Source organism: Marmota monax, unplaced genomic scaffold (genome assembly GCF_021218885.2).
Source record: "Marmota monax isolate L192 unplaced genomic scaffold, Marmota_monax_Labrador192_F-V1.1 WCK01_AAM20220418_F8-fsc00057, whole genome shotgun sequence".
NCBI lineage: Eukaryota > Metazoa > Chordata > Mammalia > Rodentia > Sciuridae > Marmota > Marmota monax.
Window position 1 is genome coordinate 2,870,689 of NW_026693933.1, and position 13,681 is coordinate 2,884,369.

The following is a 13,681-nucleotide window of genomic DNA, read 5'->3' on the forward strand; positions in this document are numbered from 1 at the left end:
GCGATACTTGTGTTAACCAGAGGCTTTGGTTAAAACACAGATGAAGAGTAAAGAGTATTATCTTAAACCTATGCTATTAGCTAGAACTGTGGGCCCCACACAAAGACCCATGAGGGACAGTACCTTCATTCAAAAGGTAAACAGCAAACAATATTTTCTACCTTGCCTCTGGATTTAGGAAGCAGGGACAATCTCTGAGAAGTCATACAGTCAGTTTGGCTTCATGTGGGTACAGTTTGATTTAACATTACCAAAGGATCTACAAAACCTGAAGCCAAGAATTAATGTAAAGTTGTTCCAGGGTGGTAAAGTGCTTGGAATTTTTGGCAGAAGGAACATAAATCCATGCTTCAAAAACACACCCTATTCCATGACCAAAGGATTATTGCTGATAAAGTCCTGCCAAACATGAGCTTACAATTCAAATTATAAAGCAAAGGAGGAAATAAATCATGAGCAAAAGTGAATGGGAATGAAAAAAGTTGGAGAACTACCAAGAAGTGCAATTAGTTATAATGTTTAAGTTGTTTCAATATTAAAAGACCAAAAAAAAAAGTAAAACAAAACAAAAACTAATCCCATTTGAGAAAGGAGCTCCAAATAATTGAAAATTATTAGTATTTTTAAAAATTTTAAATAGGGTATCAGAAATGGTTAATTGAAGACATGGATTAATGGTTAATTACCTAGGATGTAACATCCAAAAAAAAATGGGGATAAGTAGGGCACAGAATCAACATTGAAATCAGATAATCAGAATCAACATTGAATCATAACTGAATCATAATTTCGTAGAATAAAAAAAATGAATCAAAGTATAGAGGACAACAAATCCAAAGCCAAGAGAATAAAAAAAATCCATGTCTAGACACATCATAGAAACAACAGCAATGAGAAATAAAATATAAACATTCAGAAAGAAATAGAAGATTTTAAAAAGAATACAATTTTTAAGTTAGCAAACTTCTCAAAAGCAGCATATATGCATAGAATAGTGATATAATCTATTTTCAATAATGGTGAAAATATAACTACATACTCAGAGTTTTATATCCAAACAATCAACAGTAACAGAAATAAAACTAGAAGAATTTAATCACTGGCCCTATGGAAGCCATTTTGCCTCTCTGTGGAACCTGAGAATGAAATATATATAAAAAGAGAAACTAGGTCCTGGTAACACTTTTGAGATTTTGTGTGTAGGCAATCTTAATGACTGTCAGTCTTATACTTAGTCTTGGGGTAAAATATCTTCATTTTTTTAAAAAACCAAAATGTAAATTAAAAATATCTAAGCACCACCACTACCACCCCAACAGTCACAACGGTAAATAAATTGGGGTTTTTTTTGGTGTTTTTTTGTTGTTGTTTTTTAAAGGGGCGGGGGGCAGTGCTGGGGTTGTGGCTCAGTGGTAGAGCACTCGCGCATGGGCAAGACCCTGGGTTCGATCCTCAGTACCACATAATAAATAAGTGTCCAACTACAACTAAAAAAGAAAATTAAAAAAAAAAAAAAAAAAAAAACAACCTTTGGATAGAATTTGAAAACTAAGCTTACAAAAAAAGAAAAAAAATCGGTTAAGGAGTCTATATAAAATTTTGTGAGAGAACAAAGGAAGCCATGGGGAAAAAGTCTGAAGCAACTCTAAGCAAAGTCAATAGAATTTTCATGTAATATGGTAGCACATGATGTAGATCACACTTCTATAATTTGTTGACAGGTTTAAAAGATTCCAATACTTCCCACCAATGTAAAAACTTCAACTACCAGTAGAAATCTCAATTGCATTACATGATTACAAGTCAGAACAGTATTAAAGTTGGCAGGATGTAGTGCCTAGAGTTAACTGAGGCTATGAGAACACTGCCCCAAAGGTTGTAAAGAAATTTTGAATAAACAAAACTGGTTACTAAGTGGCTCCAGGGAAAAAAATACGTTGCTTACTATTTCAGATTAGCTTACTGTAGTTTTGAGCTCTTTCACAACTCTTAAAAAGTAGTAAAAAACCAATAGCAATTTGAAATGTTTCTTGCCTACAAATAAGCAAATAAATTCTGTCCAGTGGAGGTTCACTAGACTCAGCTATGGAGATCCCAGTTTTATCTGTTTTTGAATTCATTTCAACATTTCTTTGTAAGCCACAGAAGTTTGTGTTTCTCTGGATTCATTTTTGAACCAGTTGTAATATTTGTCTGGATTTCTTATGATAAATTAAGGAAGCCTAAACAGTGGTGCACACCTTTAAACCAAGTAGTCAGGAGGCTACAGCCAGAGGATCACAAGTTAGAGGCCCGTCTGCAGAATTAAGCCCAACCTGTCTCAAAAATAAAAAGAGCTGGGGATGCAGCTCAGTGGTACAGCACCCATGGGTTCAATCCCCAGTATGCCATAAATTCATGATATTACTTTTTTTGAAAATTATCTTTTAGTATCAACAAAAAACAATGTCTCTAAAAGAGACCATATTTCTGAAGATTGCATCAAAAAAATAAGTTGTCAAGTTTGGGTTTTGAACTAGTTCCTTTAATGAGAAAGTTTTACAGACTTCATAAAGCATAATTTGTTGGTTTCATTTAAGGTGATAATGTGACTATCTTAAATTATGTTCTGATTCAAAAACAGAAAATTACATGGTCTAATAAGAATTCCCACAAATGTTGAACTAAATAACTGATACATTTTATATGCTTTATTTAATCACATGTAAAACAATGATATCCCTGGCATATTACTGGAGCAAGATAAAACTTTTTTGCCTTTTCAGACACAACCAAAAGTATTTCCAACGAGAAAACAACCTTAATTTAATGCTGTTTATTTTTACAAGTAGGGAAAATGTGGTCTAAGAGGTTTAGAGTTAAGGACACTAGATCATTAATAATCAGAAAACCTAGAGATTTGGGCCTTGAGTCTATCCAACTTGACAACCTAGTTCTACTGTACTATACTTCCTCTGTGCAATAAATTTTTTCCACAGTCCTAAATTTAGACCGCAATTTTTCATTATTATTATATTAATAGAATTTTACCTAGGAATAGGGGAAATACAGTATGTTCTAGGGATTACAATAGGTGTTTTGTTATCCTGTGTTTATTTTGGTATAATAGAGAAACAGTCCTGTCATCTCAAAATTATTCATCTTAAAGGGGTACCAAAATCTTGTATGGTGATTTGTACTAGAAAATACACCGATTTTGAAAATTCAAACACAAAACTGAACTCCATGAGCCACGTATTTGTTAAATATCTGTATCCTGTACTTTTGAGACTTCTTTGACATTTAACACAAATGCTTATTTAATTCCAAAGTTCCATTTAAACCTATAGTCTACTGACATCATTATTGCATTCTCATCCAAACAGCTCATATTACATTATGATAAATGATAGCAAAAAGTGTTCCAGAACAGTCTTTCAATCTTCAACACTACGAAGTTCCTAAAACAAATTACCATAACATCATTATGTCATCAAGCCCACTTTAATGACATTTAAATGCATTCCTATCAAAATTCAGCAAAGTAACACTGTAGTGTTTGCCCTTTTATCTACTCTCAGGAGTGGAAAATACTTACCCCATGTTCCTTAGCAGCTGTGACAACTTTGAGGAGGATATCTTCCTCAAAAAATGGTCTCACGGCATCATGGATAATCACAACCTCTGGCTTAGAAAGTCTGGAGTTGGGCTGATTGTCTGCCAATGCTTTTAGTCCATTGAAAATCGACCTGTGGCGAGTCACTCCGGCTTCAACTAGTGAGATGCGTTTATGCTTATACTTCTTAATGATATTTTCCATTGCTTCCATGTTCTCTCCAGTTACCACCACAATAATGTCCTTTATCCAACATGCTCTAAAAGAGAAGTATTTAGACATGTCATATGTATCGATTCTTAGACCCCCCTAAGGCTAATAGAAAACTGAACTGCTGCAATAATAAATATCATTGTATTTACATAAGGAGACTAAAAACTAATAACCAAGTAAGTTCCATGCATTTTTATTAGGGGCAGTAAAAAGGCTGATGGAAAAGGACCAGTAAATGTTTCATACCATAGGTATAGATAGTGCTTCACATGTATGAAGATATTTAGTCTAGTATATGCCATATCAGCTGTTACATTTTTTAGTTAAGTTAAATTTGAGCCGGGTGTGGTGGCACATGCCTATAATCCCAGTAGATTGGGAGGTTGAGGCAGGAGGATCTTCAGTTCAAAGCCAGCCTCAGCAATTTAGTGAGTCCCTAAGGTGAGATCCTGTTTCTAAACAAAATAAAAAAGGCCTGAGGATGTGGCACAGTGCTTAAGTGAGTTCAATGGCTGGTATTGAAAAAATTTATATAATAATTAGAGTATCAATAAGTTACCTGGGGAACAGTAAATAGGATTGTGCTTTTAAATTTCCATTTGTCATAATGTTTCCCCCCCCCCCTCAATGGACTAAGAACAACTTGAAGCACTTTGGAATTCCAGAAATTGACCGTCCCTTTCAAGAAGTCCACTGAGTTGGCAACTGACTATTGAAGTATTAAAGCTGGAAAACTCACCGAACAAAACATGGCTACATCAAGATAAAGAATGTAGTTTAATTGGGGAAAAACTAATGATTTTGTATAAATGTGGATTAGGTGAAAAATCTCTCAATTCAGTGAAGTTAAATGAATTGTTCCAAGTTAACAAATGTAAAATTAGTTTTCTATTGTAAGATCATTTCCTAAAGAAAGACCTACTGACTTACTAGACTGAAAATAATTCATACTACGATTGGTTACCAAGTTTAAAAAGTCTGTCAGACTTCTCTTGGACACTAGTGCTAAGGAAAGCAAGCGTCATTGTAGACTTAATGTTCCATAGCCAACAGGCCCAAAGCAGAACAGCTGCTTCTGACCCATGTCATCAACTCTGAATAAAGGACATTTAAAATTTTTTAATGTAATTATTAGCATGAGAAATCAGATATTCATGCTAGAACAGTTAAGACTTTAAAATAAATCAAGTCCTATAATACAAAATAATTAACAAAAATTAAGTACTTACTATGTCTTAAGCATTTTTCATGATTTAACTCATGTAATCTTCATAATAACGTCTGTACTTTCATAATATGGGAAGCAAATCAGGATGGTATGAATATATAAATACATTTTTCTATATTACCATTTTATTCTAAAAAGGACTTGAAGTAGAAAAACATTTTCACTATTTTTCATCAAGCCAATATATTACATTTTCTTTCAGCTTTTGGAGCATAGGCTCCATAATAGCAGAGACAATATCCGTTTTGTCCATTGTCATATCTAATTCCTAGTAGGCACTCAACAATTGTGGAATAAAAAAATGACCAGGAGCAGAATAACATTACACACCCTCAGGCTTAATGATTATGGAAAAAAAAAAAAAAGTGCTTCTCACTACTCTGAGAAATTACCAAAAACAAAACAAAAAGCATAAAAACAGATTCCTCATGAAAGGCAGTTTTGTTCATTGTTTTCAATGTTTCTAGATGTTGAACTTGACCGATTTCCAGTTCCTATGGCTCCTACAGAATCAGGAATACCCATGTTGGCAAACACCAAAAGGAGATTCTAATCACAAATTAAACCGATGCAATAACACAGGATGCCAAAGATCTAATTATATATAGATATTTTTTTCCCCTCTGCTAGGGATGGAACCAAGTGTCTTGGGTATGTTATGTATTCTACCACTAAGTCATACCCCTACTCCCAGCCTATAGTTCTTACAGGCAATGAAGAAGACTCTGTAATATAATGGTTATACTTTAGTTTTTCTTTGGAGTCCATTCCACACTCTAGAACTTGCTCTACTTTACACCCTAGAATTTATACTGTTCATAAAGTCAGTCCCTCCTCAATGTGGAGTTTCCTAAGGTTTTGGCTTGACTGCTGTAGCTGTGACCCATCATTCTCCCATAATTTCATGTCCCCTATAATTTAATGAATGTAGCCTCTTAGCAATCTCCTTCTCATCTCATCCCAACATGAGCCATTCTTGCCACTTCTGAATGATATTTCTCAAGTGTGAATTCTGAGGCCAAACCCTACTGGAGCAAGGCCCTTGGAGACCTGACCTTAGACAACTTGCCACACAGACTTCCTCTCTCCCATCCTGCTCTTACGCTCACACCCAGATGCTCCCTGAAGAAAGGACAGTGCATTCCCTTACCCACAGGTCTCTGCTTGATCTGCTTTCTTTGCCTCTCAACAATGCTCTCACCCTCATTTCTCCCCAGTCCCACCTACTCCCAAGTCCTGCTTGCTCTTAGCTCAATTCAGACATAGTCCCCACCAAGGAAGTTTTCTGTGACACCCAGCAGGGCACAGACTACTCCTCTCCACTAGGCTTCATCTCCAGTCTTATTATATATCATACCACATCCTAGTAATAATTTTCTATCACCCTTGCGAAGCTGCCAACTCACAGAAAGCAAAGACTACACCCCGGACTGGCACATATTTGGCTTTCAGTAATACTAATCATAAAAACAACAGCTAAGAAGTATGGAATGTTTGCTAAATGCCATGGACTGTGTAGAGCATTCTGCCTGCAATATTCACTTTTCATCCACATCAGCCCTATGAGGCCAATCACTGTTATCTCAATTTTATAGGTGAGACCACAGAGGCAATGACCTAACCATGATTACACAGCTAGAAAACAAAGGGACCAAGAGGATATAGTCCCAATCTGATTTTGGAGTGCTTACCTTTAACCTCTAGAAGTGAGATAACACTGAGGGAAGGCATAACAATAAAGAGAAAACATCATTCTGGATCATTTTGCCTCTAGCACTTCATTTATGGTACTAGGGTTGAACCATATGACATTGCTGCTTTTCTAGCCAAAAAGTCAAATTTCATATAATTTCTAAGAACTCAAGCCAAAGTAGTCATCCCTTCAACCACATATTGAGTCATTCAATGAACATCAAGTAAACATACAGCACTTGGCAGGTACTATGCTAAACTCTGGTGATACAATAATGAACAAAGACTGACAGCATTTCCCATGTCAAAGATCACATGTCAAATGTCTGCTAAATAAATTAACAGAATGTTTGATTAGGGATTTAAAAAAAAAAAACTAAGTTCTAAGAAGTTATAAAAAGCAATCTAATAATATGTGTCAATTATTTAATGTGACACCACATTGCCTTCTTTTTAAAAGGAGTCATAATACATGTTCAATTAAATTAGCGGCAGGATTGCCCTATAAATCGAGAAAGAGATTTATCCTACTCTATTCACCTTTGTTACTTTTCACAGCATATTCCATGAGGAGAAAAAAATCCATTACAGCAACTTTTAAAGAGATCATGTAGATCATTTTTAAAAGGCAGCCTGACACAGTGGTACACAGCTGAAATTCCAGGCACTCAGGAGGATTGAAAGTTCAAAGCCAGCTTCAGCAACTTAGTAAGGCCCTAAGCAACTTATAGAGACCCTGTCTCAAATATAAAAAGGTCTGGAGATGCAGCTCAATGGTTAAGTGTCCCTGGGTTCAATCCCTAGTACCCAAAAACAATTTTTTTTTTTAATAATTAAAAGAAAATGGGGCTAGGGATATAGCTCAGGTGGTAGAGCACTTGCCTGGCATGCACAAGGCCCTGGGTTCAATCCCTACACCACCAAAAAAAAAGAAAAATAAATGAAGGAACAGCACAGGACAAAGTTTTCAAATATGTTTTCAGTGAATTAATGGGATTAAATTTTACTAAAATTTCCTTGAAATAGCTATAAAATAATTCTCTATGTTCCAAAGAGAGCAAAATAGATATAAATAATTACAAAGATATACTTGTGGCCTTAGACAATTTCAAACAACATATAAAGCTCTAATTAAATGTTTTAAACCAGTGTTCTTCAAACTAGATTTCGAGACCCATTAGTGTGTCATGAAATCAACATCATTGGGTAAACGAAAGATATTAGAAAAGTTAAAATGCATAGCACATAACCAGGGGAAAAGTTCCACAAAAGTTTAGATAACACCATCTTGGACCACTTGAGAAAGAACAGGCCTATTATGTTATTTTGTTCAATAGCCAAGGATATTTCCAATACTTACAAGCTATAATAAGCACTGTTTGTATTTCAAAGGATTTATTCGCATTCTTTTCTATTATAGAATTAAATTTTAATACTGTAAAAGGCTTTTAATAATGTAAAAAAAAATCACAGGACTGAAAAAAAACCTTAAGTACCTCACACAGTGCCTACAGAACAAATATTTGCTGAATAAAGGCATCTAGTCTACCTCTTAGCTGAAGGCAAGTCCACACCAAACCCCCAGCAGCCCAATTCTATCAAGTTCTCTTGATTATTTCCTTCCTAGCACATTCCATAGGCAAATATAAATCTAGCCCCAAGCTCCATAACACCTACAGACATTTTAAGAAATTTAATATCTCAGAATTTATTTTCTCTTGTAACAATAGTTATTACTTACAAGCAGTATACTGCTCTGACAGTTTAATAAGATCAGTTGAAAACAGGACCTTTAAACAAATGCTTTCTTTAAAAGATGGGGGATGGGGGGGAAATCAAACCCTATAAACACTTCTCAAGTGCTCTAATCCAGGCTGCATAAATTCAACCTCAAAGGGACAGTGGCAGCTGCTACTCACCATCAGGACAGCCTGGGTGAAAATGTGGCTTCTGAACTGCGCTGTAGCCATTGTCTATGGGTTCCCAACTCTCCATACCTACTCTGATGTTTTAGCAAAAAAATACTGAATTGGTGTTAACAGCCTGTTCTTGATTGCCTTCGCAATGTCAAGTCTCCTTGCTATGCCTGTGAAGACTTCCAGTTATCAAGCTTCAGCCTACTTGACTTGGTCTTGTTTCGAACAAGTCCTATGGGGGCCTGTGGGAAGGCAATACAAACTTCATCATGTGACTTATACAGATTATAGTAGCCCTGTTCCTTTCCTTGACTCAAACTTGACCCCCTTAATTAAGCCTTAAGACAAAAAAAAAAAAGGTAAGTCAAATTCATCCATGTGATCACTCACTACACGCATCCTATTATACCTTTCTCTTGGAATCCCTAATCCAATTAATCACTAACACTAATCAATTCTATTTCTTAAATATTTTTTCCTGTCTTCCCACTCCACTCCAATTACCTTAGTTTAATTCACATGATAAATATTGCTCATTTGGACTAACATTCATGTCTCATTCTAGTCCGATTCAACAGCATTTTCAGTGTTTTACAGAATTGTAGTAGGATAGACTCAGGAGGGTGTGACAGAAGGATTACAAATTCAAGGTCAGCCTCCTGGAAACTTAATGAGACCTGGTCTCAAAATTTTAAAAAGCAGGCAGGAGGGCTGGGGGTGTAACTCAGTGGAGAAACACCCTGGGGTTCAATCCCCAGTTAAAAAAAAAAAAAGATTGTAGGACAGAACAGGTGTTTAAGGCACACAAGAAAACAAAAATTGAAAAAGTGAGAAAATACATTCAAGTTGATATGTTGGGGGAAAAAAAAAATCACCTTGGTATATTAAACAATAACATGAACCTCCACTGATTTTCTAAGCAATAAGCAACCAAATCTCAAATTGCAAGACTGAGTTTCCATTGTCAACAAATGTTCTACAAAATTTTTACCAACATACCTAGAGTTATAACAGAGGCACTAATCACTGTAACTGAAGACAGAAATGTGGGTTGGAAAGTCAATATATTAATATATGATGACATATATTACTGTTACCAGTAATAAATTTTAAAAAATGACATCTAGGAGGGTTGGTTAGCCTGGAATAGCCCAAAAAAATGGGCAAGATGACAACTAAAAGATCAAGAAAGAGGCCATTTTGGGCCATGCTTATTCAGAGTCATGGGAAGGGAATTCCTGACAATAGATCTGAATGCATTTTTGTAGATCTGGACAGCACCTCAGTCTCAGATTTATATGGGAAGACCAATTACAATAATGTTTTCTGTTGAGCATGAATCACATTAATGAACAAGTGGTCTTAAGCAGGTTCTCCACATTAGACAGCTCAAGAAACCTCAGGAGTTATGGGAAAAGCCTGGCCATATCTTGTTCCCATCTACCTTCAGAGCAATTCCCATTCCACAACTCTGAATAAGCAGGGACAAAAATGGCCTATCATGGACTGGCTCTAGCTCAGTGGTTCCTTCGACACAGAACTTATAAAAATGGCCTATCGTTCTTGTTCATTTTTTGGTTATTCCAGGCAAAATTCCTTAGGTATTTGAAACCAGAAATTAGATTACTGGGAGGGATTTTTACTCCAGTAGGATCCTCCAGTAGTTTCCCTTTCCTCCACCTTTTGTTTTTTTCCCCTCCCCTCAACTGGAAAAAAAAAAAAATCAGAGTACCTCGCCAGTCTGTGACCCAGTCAGCTGCAGGATTTTTCCAGCAGGTTTCAGCCCATGCCAGGGCCTTGAGCATTCACAGACACTGATAAAGATGTTTATTTCCCAGAGAAGCAAAAAGAAAATGGTGTCAAACCTGAGCTGAAGTTCCTTAAACTCTCATTAACCACATCCCCTGTTTCATGAAGATACACCTTGGTAGAATATCCCTTTCACTGTGTCCTGAGGTAAGGCTGCAGTACTCTATAAACTCCCCCTAAAAAAATGCTTTGTACTGATGACTCTTGATGTTTAGAGCTTCTTTCTTTGGAATTTCAACCAGCCCCAACTTAGGAGGATTTTTTTTTTTTTTGGGGGGGGGACTTCAGTTGAAGATTGTGAGGGACAAAATAAAGTGTTACTCCAGATTCAAGCAGTACACTTCCCTGCTAATAATACCACTGTCACATGATTTCTCGGAACAACATCTCCTTGCAGAAACTCAAATCACAAAGCAATAAAGCACACATACACACATACAAAAAAAAAAATCGCAACAGTTACATAAGGGACTAATACCTCTGATCTCAGTCCCTTGTTAGTAAAATGAAAAGAAAAAAAAAATCAAAGTCTCTTTAAGTCATAACCTTTTATAATTTATACTTCAATTCCCTTAATAGACTATTAAGACTGCGCTGTCCCTGTTATCACTTAGGGAAAATGGAAAACAAGTGTTCTTTTGCCTTATTTTCCATAAACAAGACTTTTCCAAACACTCTTTATAATTTTTAGGGTCCACCTATCTCCAGCTACCTCAGAAGATACAAAAATGCAAATTTAGGGTTTTTTCCAAGGGAAGGACTGTTAAATGTATAAATGACTACAATCCCCTGTCTAATTACCAAGTAGACAACGATCATGGTGGCCAAGATCCATTATGTCCCATAGTATTGCCTGCATATGTGACCTAAATTGTTACAATCTCTAGGGCACTAGAACATTGTAGGTCTGCGACTTTAGGGTGTTTCAGGGAAACAGACTGAGGTAGAAACTGGAACAGTTTCAAAGTCTGTATGAGTTTCAGATGTGACCACTTGTCTGATTATGTTCATCAAAGGTATAATGGCTCCTTACACTTTCCGATTCCAAATGCCAATATTCAGAAAGTAAAATAAACTTAAAAGCAACAATTTTGGCCCTTTGGCTTCTGAGTTGTGTGTGTGTGGGGGGGGGGGGGGGCCTTTCTGGATAACAAGCCAAGGACAATGGCCTCCTGAAAAGGCTGTTTATGCAGGAGGAGGTCACCTTGCTTGAAATACAAATGGTTCACTTCAATCCAAGGTTTAACTTAAATACCCCACTGGCTTAAAAAAGATGTTTTTACGCCTTGCAAAACTACATGGTTCTTTGTAATCCCGCTACTTCCCACTCCTTCAGCCTCTCCCCATCTATCACATTACTTGGTGCTAAAAGCAAAAATGTGGTACCCCTTTTTCACCTCCTCGCTATTACTGCCTTAGGACAGCCTTCCACCATTCCCCTCTCTCTCCTCCATTTCTTGAACTAGTTCCCTTCAGTCCCTTTTCTAAAAGGATAAAGCGACTATTGACTTCAATTCTACTCTTATTCCCATTTCCACTACTAAAACGTTTGGTCCAACCCCTCTCCACCCTCAGCACACGTTTTCTATCTTACACAGAAGGTGTTCTGCAAACGTTTGCAAGTGAAGGAAAAAACGCGCAGAAAACTGGAAGTGCTTCGACTAAACCTCAGTGCACGCATGCGCAGAGACGGTGAACGCGAAACGTCTCCCAGAATTGCTTCTCTTTGGGCCCCACAGGGGCCACAGGTAGGACCCAGTGTCCCTGAGCCCCAGCCCATGCGTCAGTGAATCCAGCTTCATGTGCTGGACTTCACCTCCCGCCACGTTATCTGAACACGTAAGGCCCTCTGAGGGCAGCTTTAGCTTCCGTGTCCATCTGCTAAAAGGCTAGAGCTGCCCGTCCCTGAGGCGCTGGCAGGAACAGAGCTCCAGCTTCAGAGACTGAGCCCAGCGATCCCTAGAGGGGAAAGCACCGGCGCAGTGGAGCGGCAGGGCAGGGCAGGGCAGGGCAGGGCACGGAGGCCGGCCTGGGACTCCGCGGAGGCACGCCCGGCGCCGCTTTACCTCTCCATGGCCTGCAGGGTGTAGCTGATGAGCGGCCTCTCCAGGACTGGGCAGAACTGCTTCGGGGTGGGGACGCCCATTCTCTCTCCGCACCCCCCCGCCGGCAACACGGCGGCCACGGCGAGCGTGCGGCTCCCGGGCTCAGCCCCAGCAGCACTCAGCAAGGAGACCGAGGCCGCCTGGTCCGCGCCGCACGGGCTGCTCAGGCAAGGCCCGGGCTCTGCGGGCCTGGAGCCGCTGCGCTGTCCCTGCTCCATGACGGCGTCGGGTGGCGCCGCGAGACCCGACCCTCAGCGGCCTGTGGTTGCTCCTGTTCTCAGCCGGGATCGCGGCGTGGGCTGCGGACAAATAAAGTGCTCTCCGAGCCTCCGGACCCCGCTACGGCTGGCCTAAGGGGATGAGCCGCAGCTGCAGCTGAGCCTGTTTTCCCTGGCCTCTGCACCCGGCCCAGCGCCTCCGGGAGGGCTGGCTTCCCGGCTTTTAGGTTCTCCCGGGGCAGGCCCAGCGTAGAGCAGGTGTTTGTCCTTACATACTTAAGGGCCACTTCACGTTGCACACGCAACAGAGGTCAGTCAGAACTCTTGAGTTATGAGGAAGGCAAGGCAAGGGCCGTGAAGCAGGCTTGTAATCCCAGCCATTCCGGAGGATGAGGCAGGAGAAACTCAAGTTCAAGGCCAGCCACAGCAATTTACCTAGGCCCTATCAAATAAAAACTAAAATTGCCTGGGAATGTGACTCAGTGGTTAAGCACCCCTGGGTTCAATCCCTGCTACCAAATATTATGTATATATAAAATGTTGCGACTGGCAAATGTTATTAAACCTCAACACCTGTGAAGAGCATCCTGCAGCCTGTGTTTCACCCTCAACTACTGGGATTTAATTGGTCTCCCGTGTGGCATGGGTTTTGGAATGTTTTTAAAGATCCTCAGGTGACCTTAAGGAGCAAGCACTTTTCTGGAACTAGAGAGTCAAAGCACCAATGCTAATTGCTGATCACTTGACCACATATCTCATTTAACTTCCAGGAGAAGAAGCCTGGGATTGCTGTTTTTCTTTTCCAAAAGGAGAAACAGAATGTTTAAGAGATTCTGTAAGATGAGCAGCTAATGGCAGAGCGGCTTTCAAACTCTTATACAGAAGTGCTTCCAGAGTTGAAGAAT

The 13,681-nt window shown here is 38.8% G+C and overlaps 1 protein-coding gene across 5 annotated transcripts in view; it reads right to left on the minus strand.

Moving 5' to 3' along the window:
• Crppa (CDP-L-ribitol pyrophosphorylase A) overlaps positions 1-13,125 on the minus strand; it is a 332,294-nt gene extending 319,169 nt beyond the window's left edge. For 2 of the 5 annotated variants that reach the window (XM_046463642.2, XM_046463640.2), the window contains exons 1-2: positions 12,520-13,125; positions 3,578-3,854 (exon numbers count right to left, since the gene is read on the minus strand). In XM_046463642.2, coding sequence (XP_046319598.1) covers positions 3,578-3,854; positions 12,520-12,776 — 534 coding nt within the window. In that variant the 5' untranslated portion in view covers positions 12,777-13,125. Of the gene's footprint in view, positions 1-3,577; positions 3,855-8,647; positions 8,993-12,519 lie in introns of those variants that run through there. The other 3 variants (XM_046463641.2, XM_046463639.2, XM_058585323.1) reach the window with 3 other exon arrangements.
• Between the last annotated feature and the right edge of the window lie 556 nt (positions 13,126-13,681).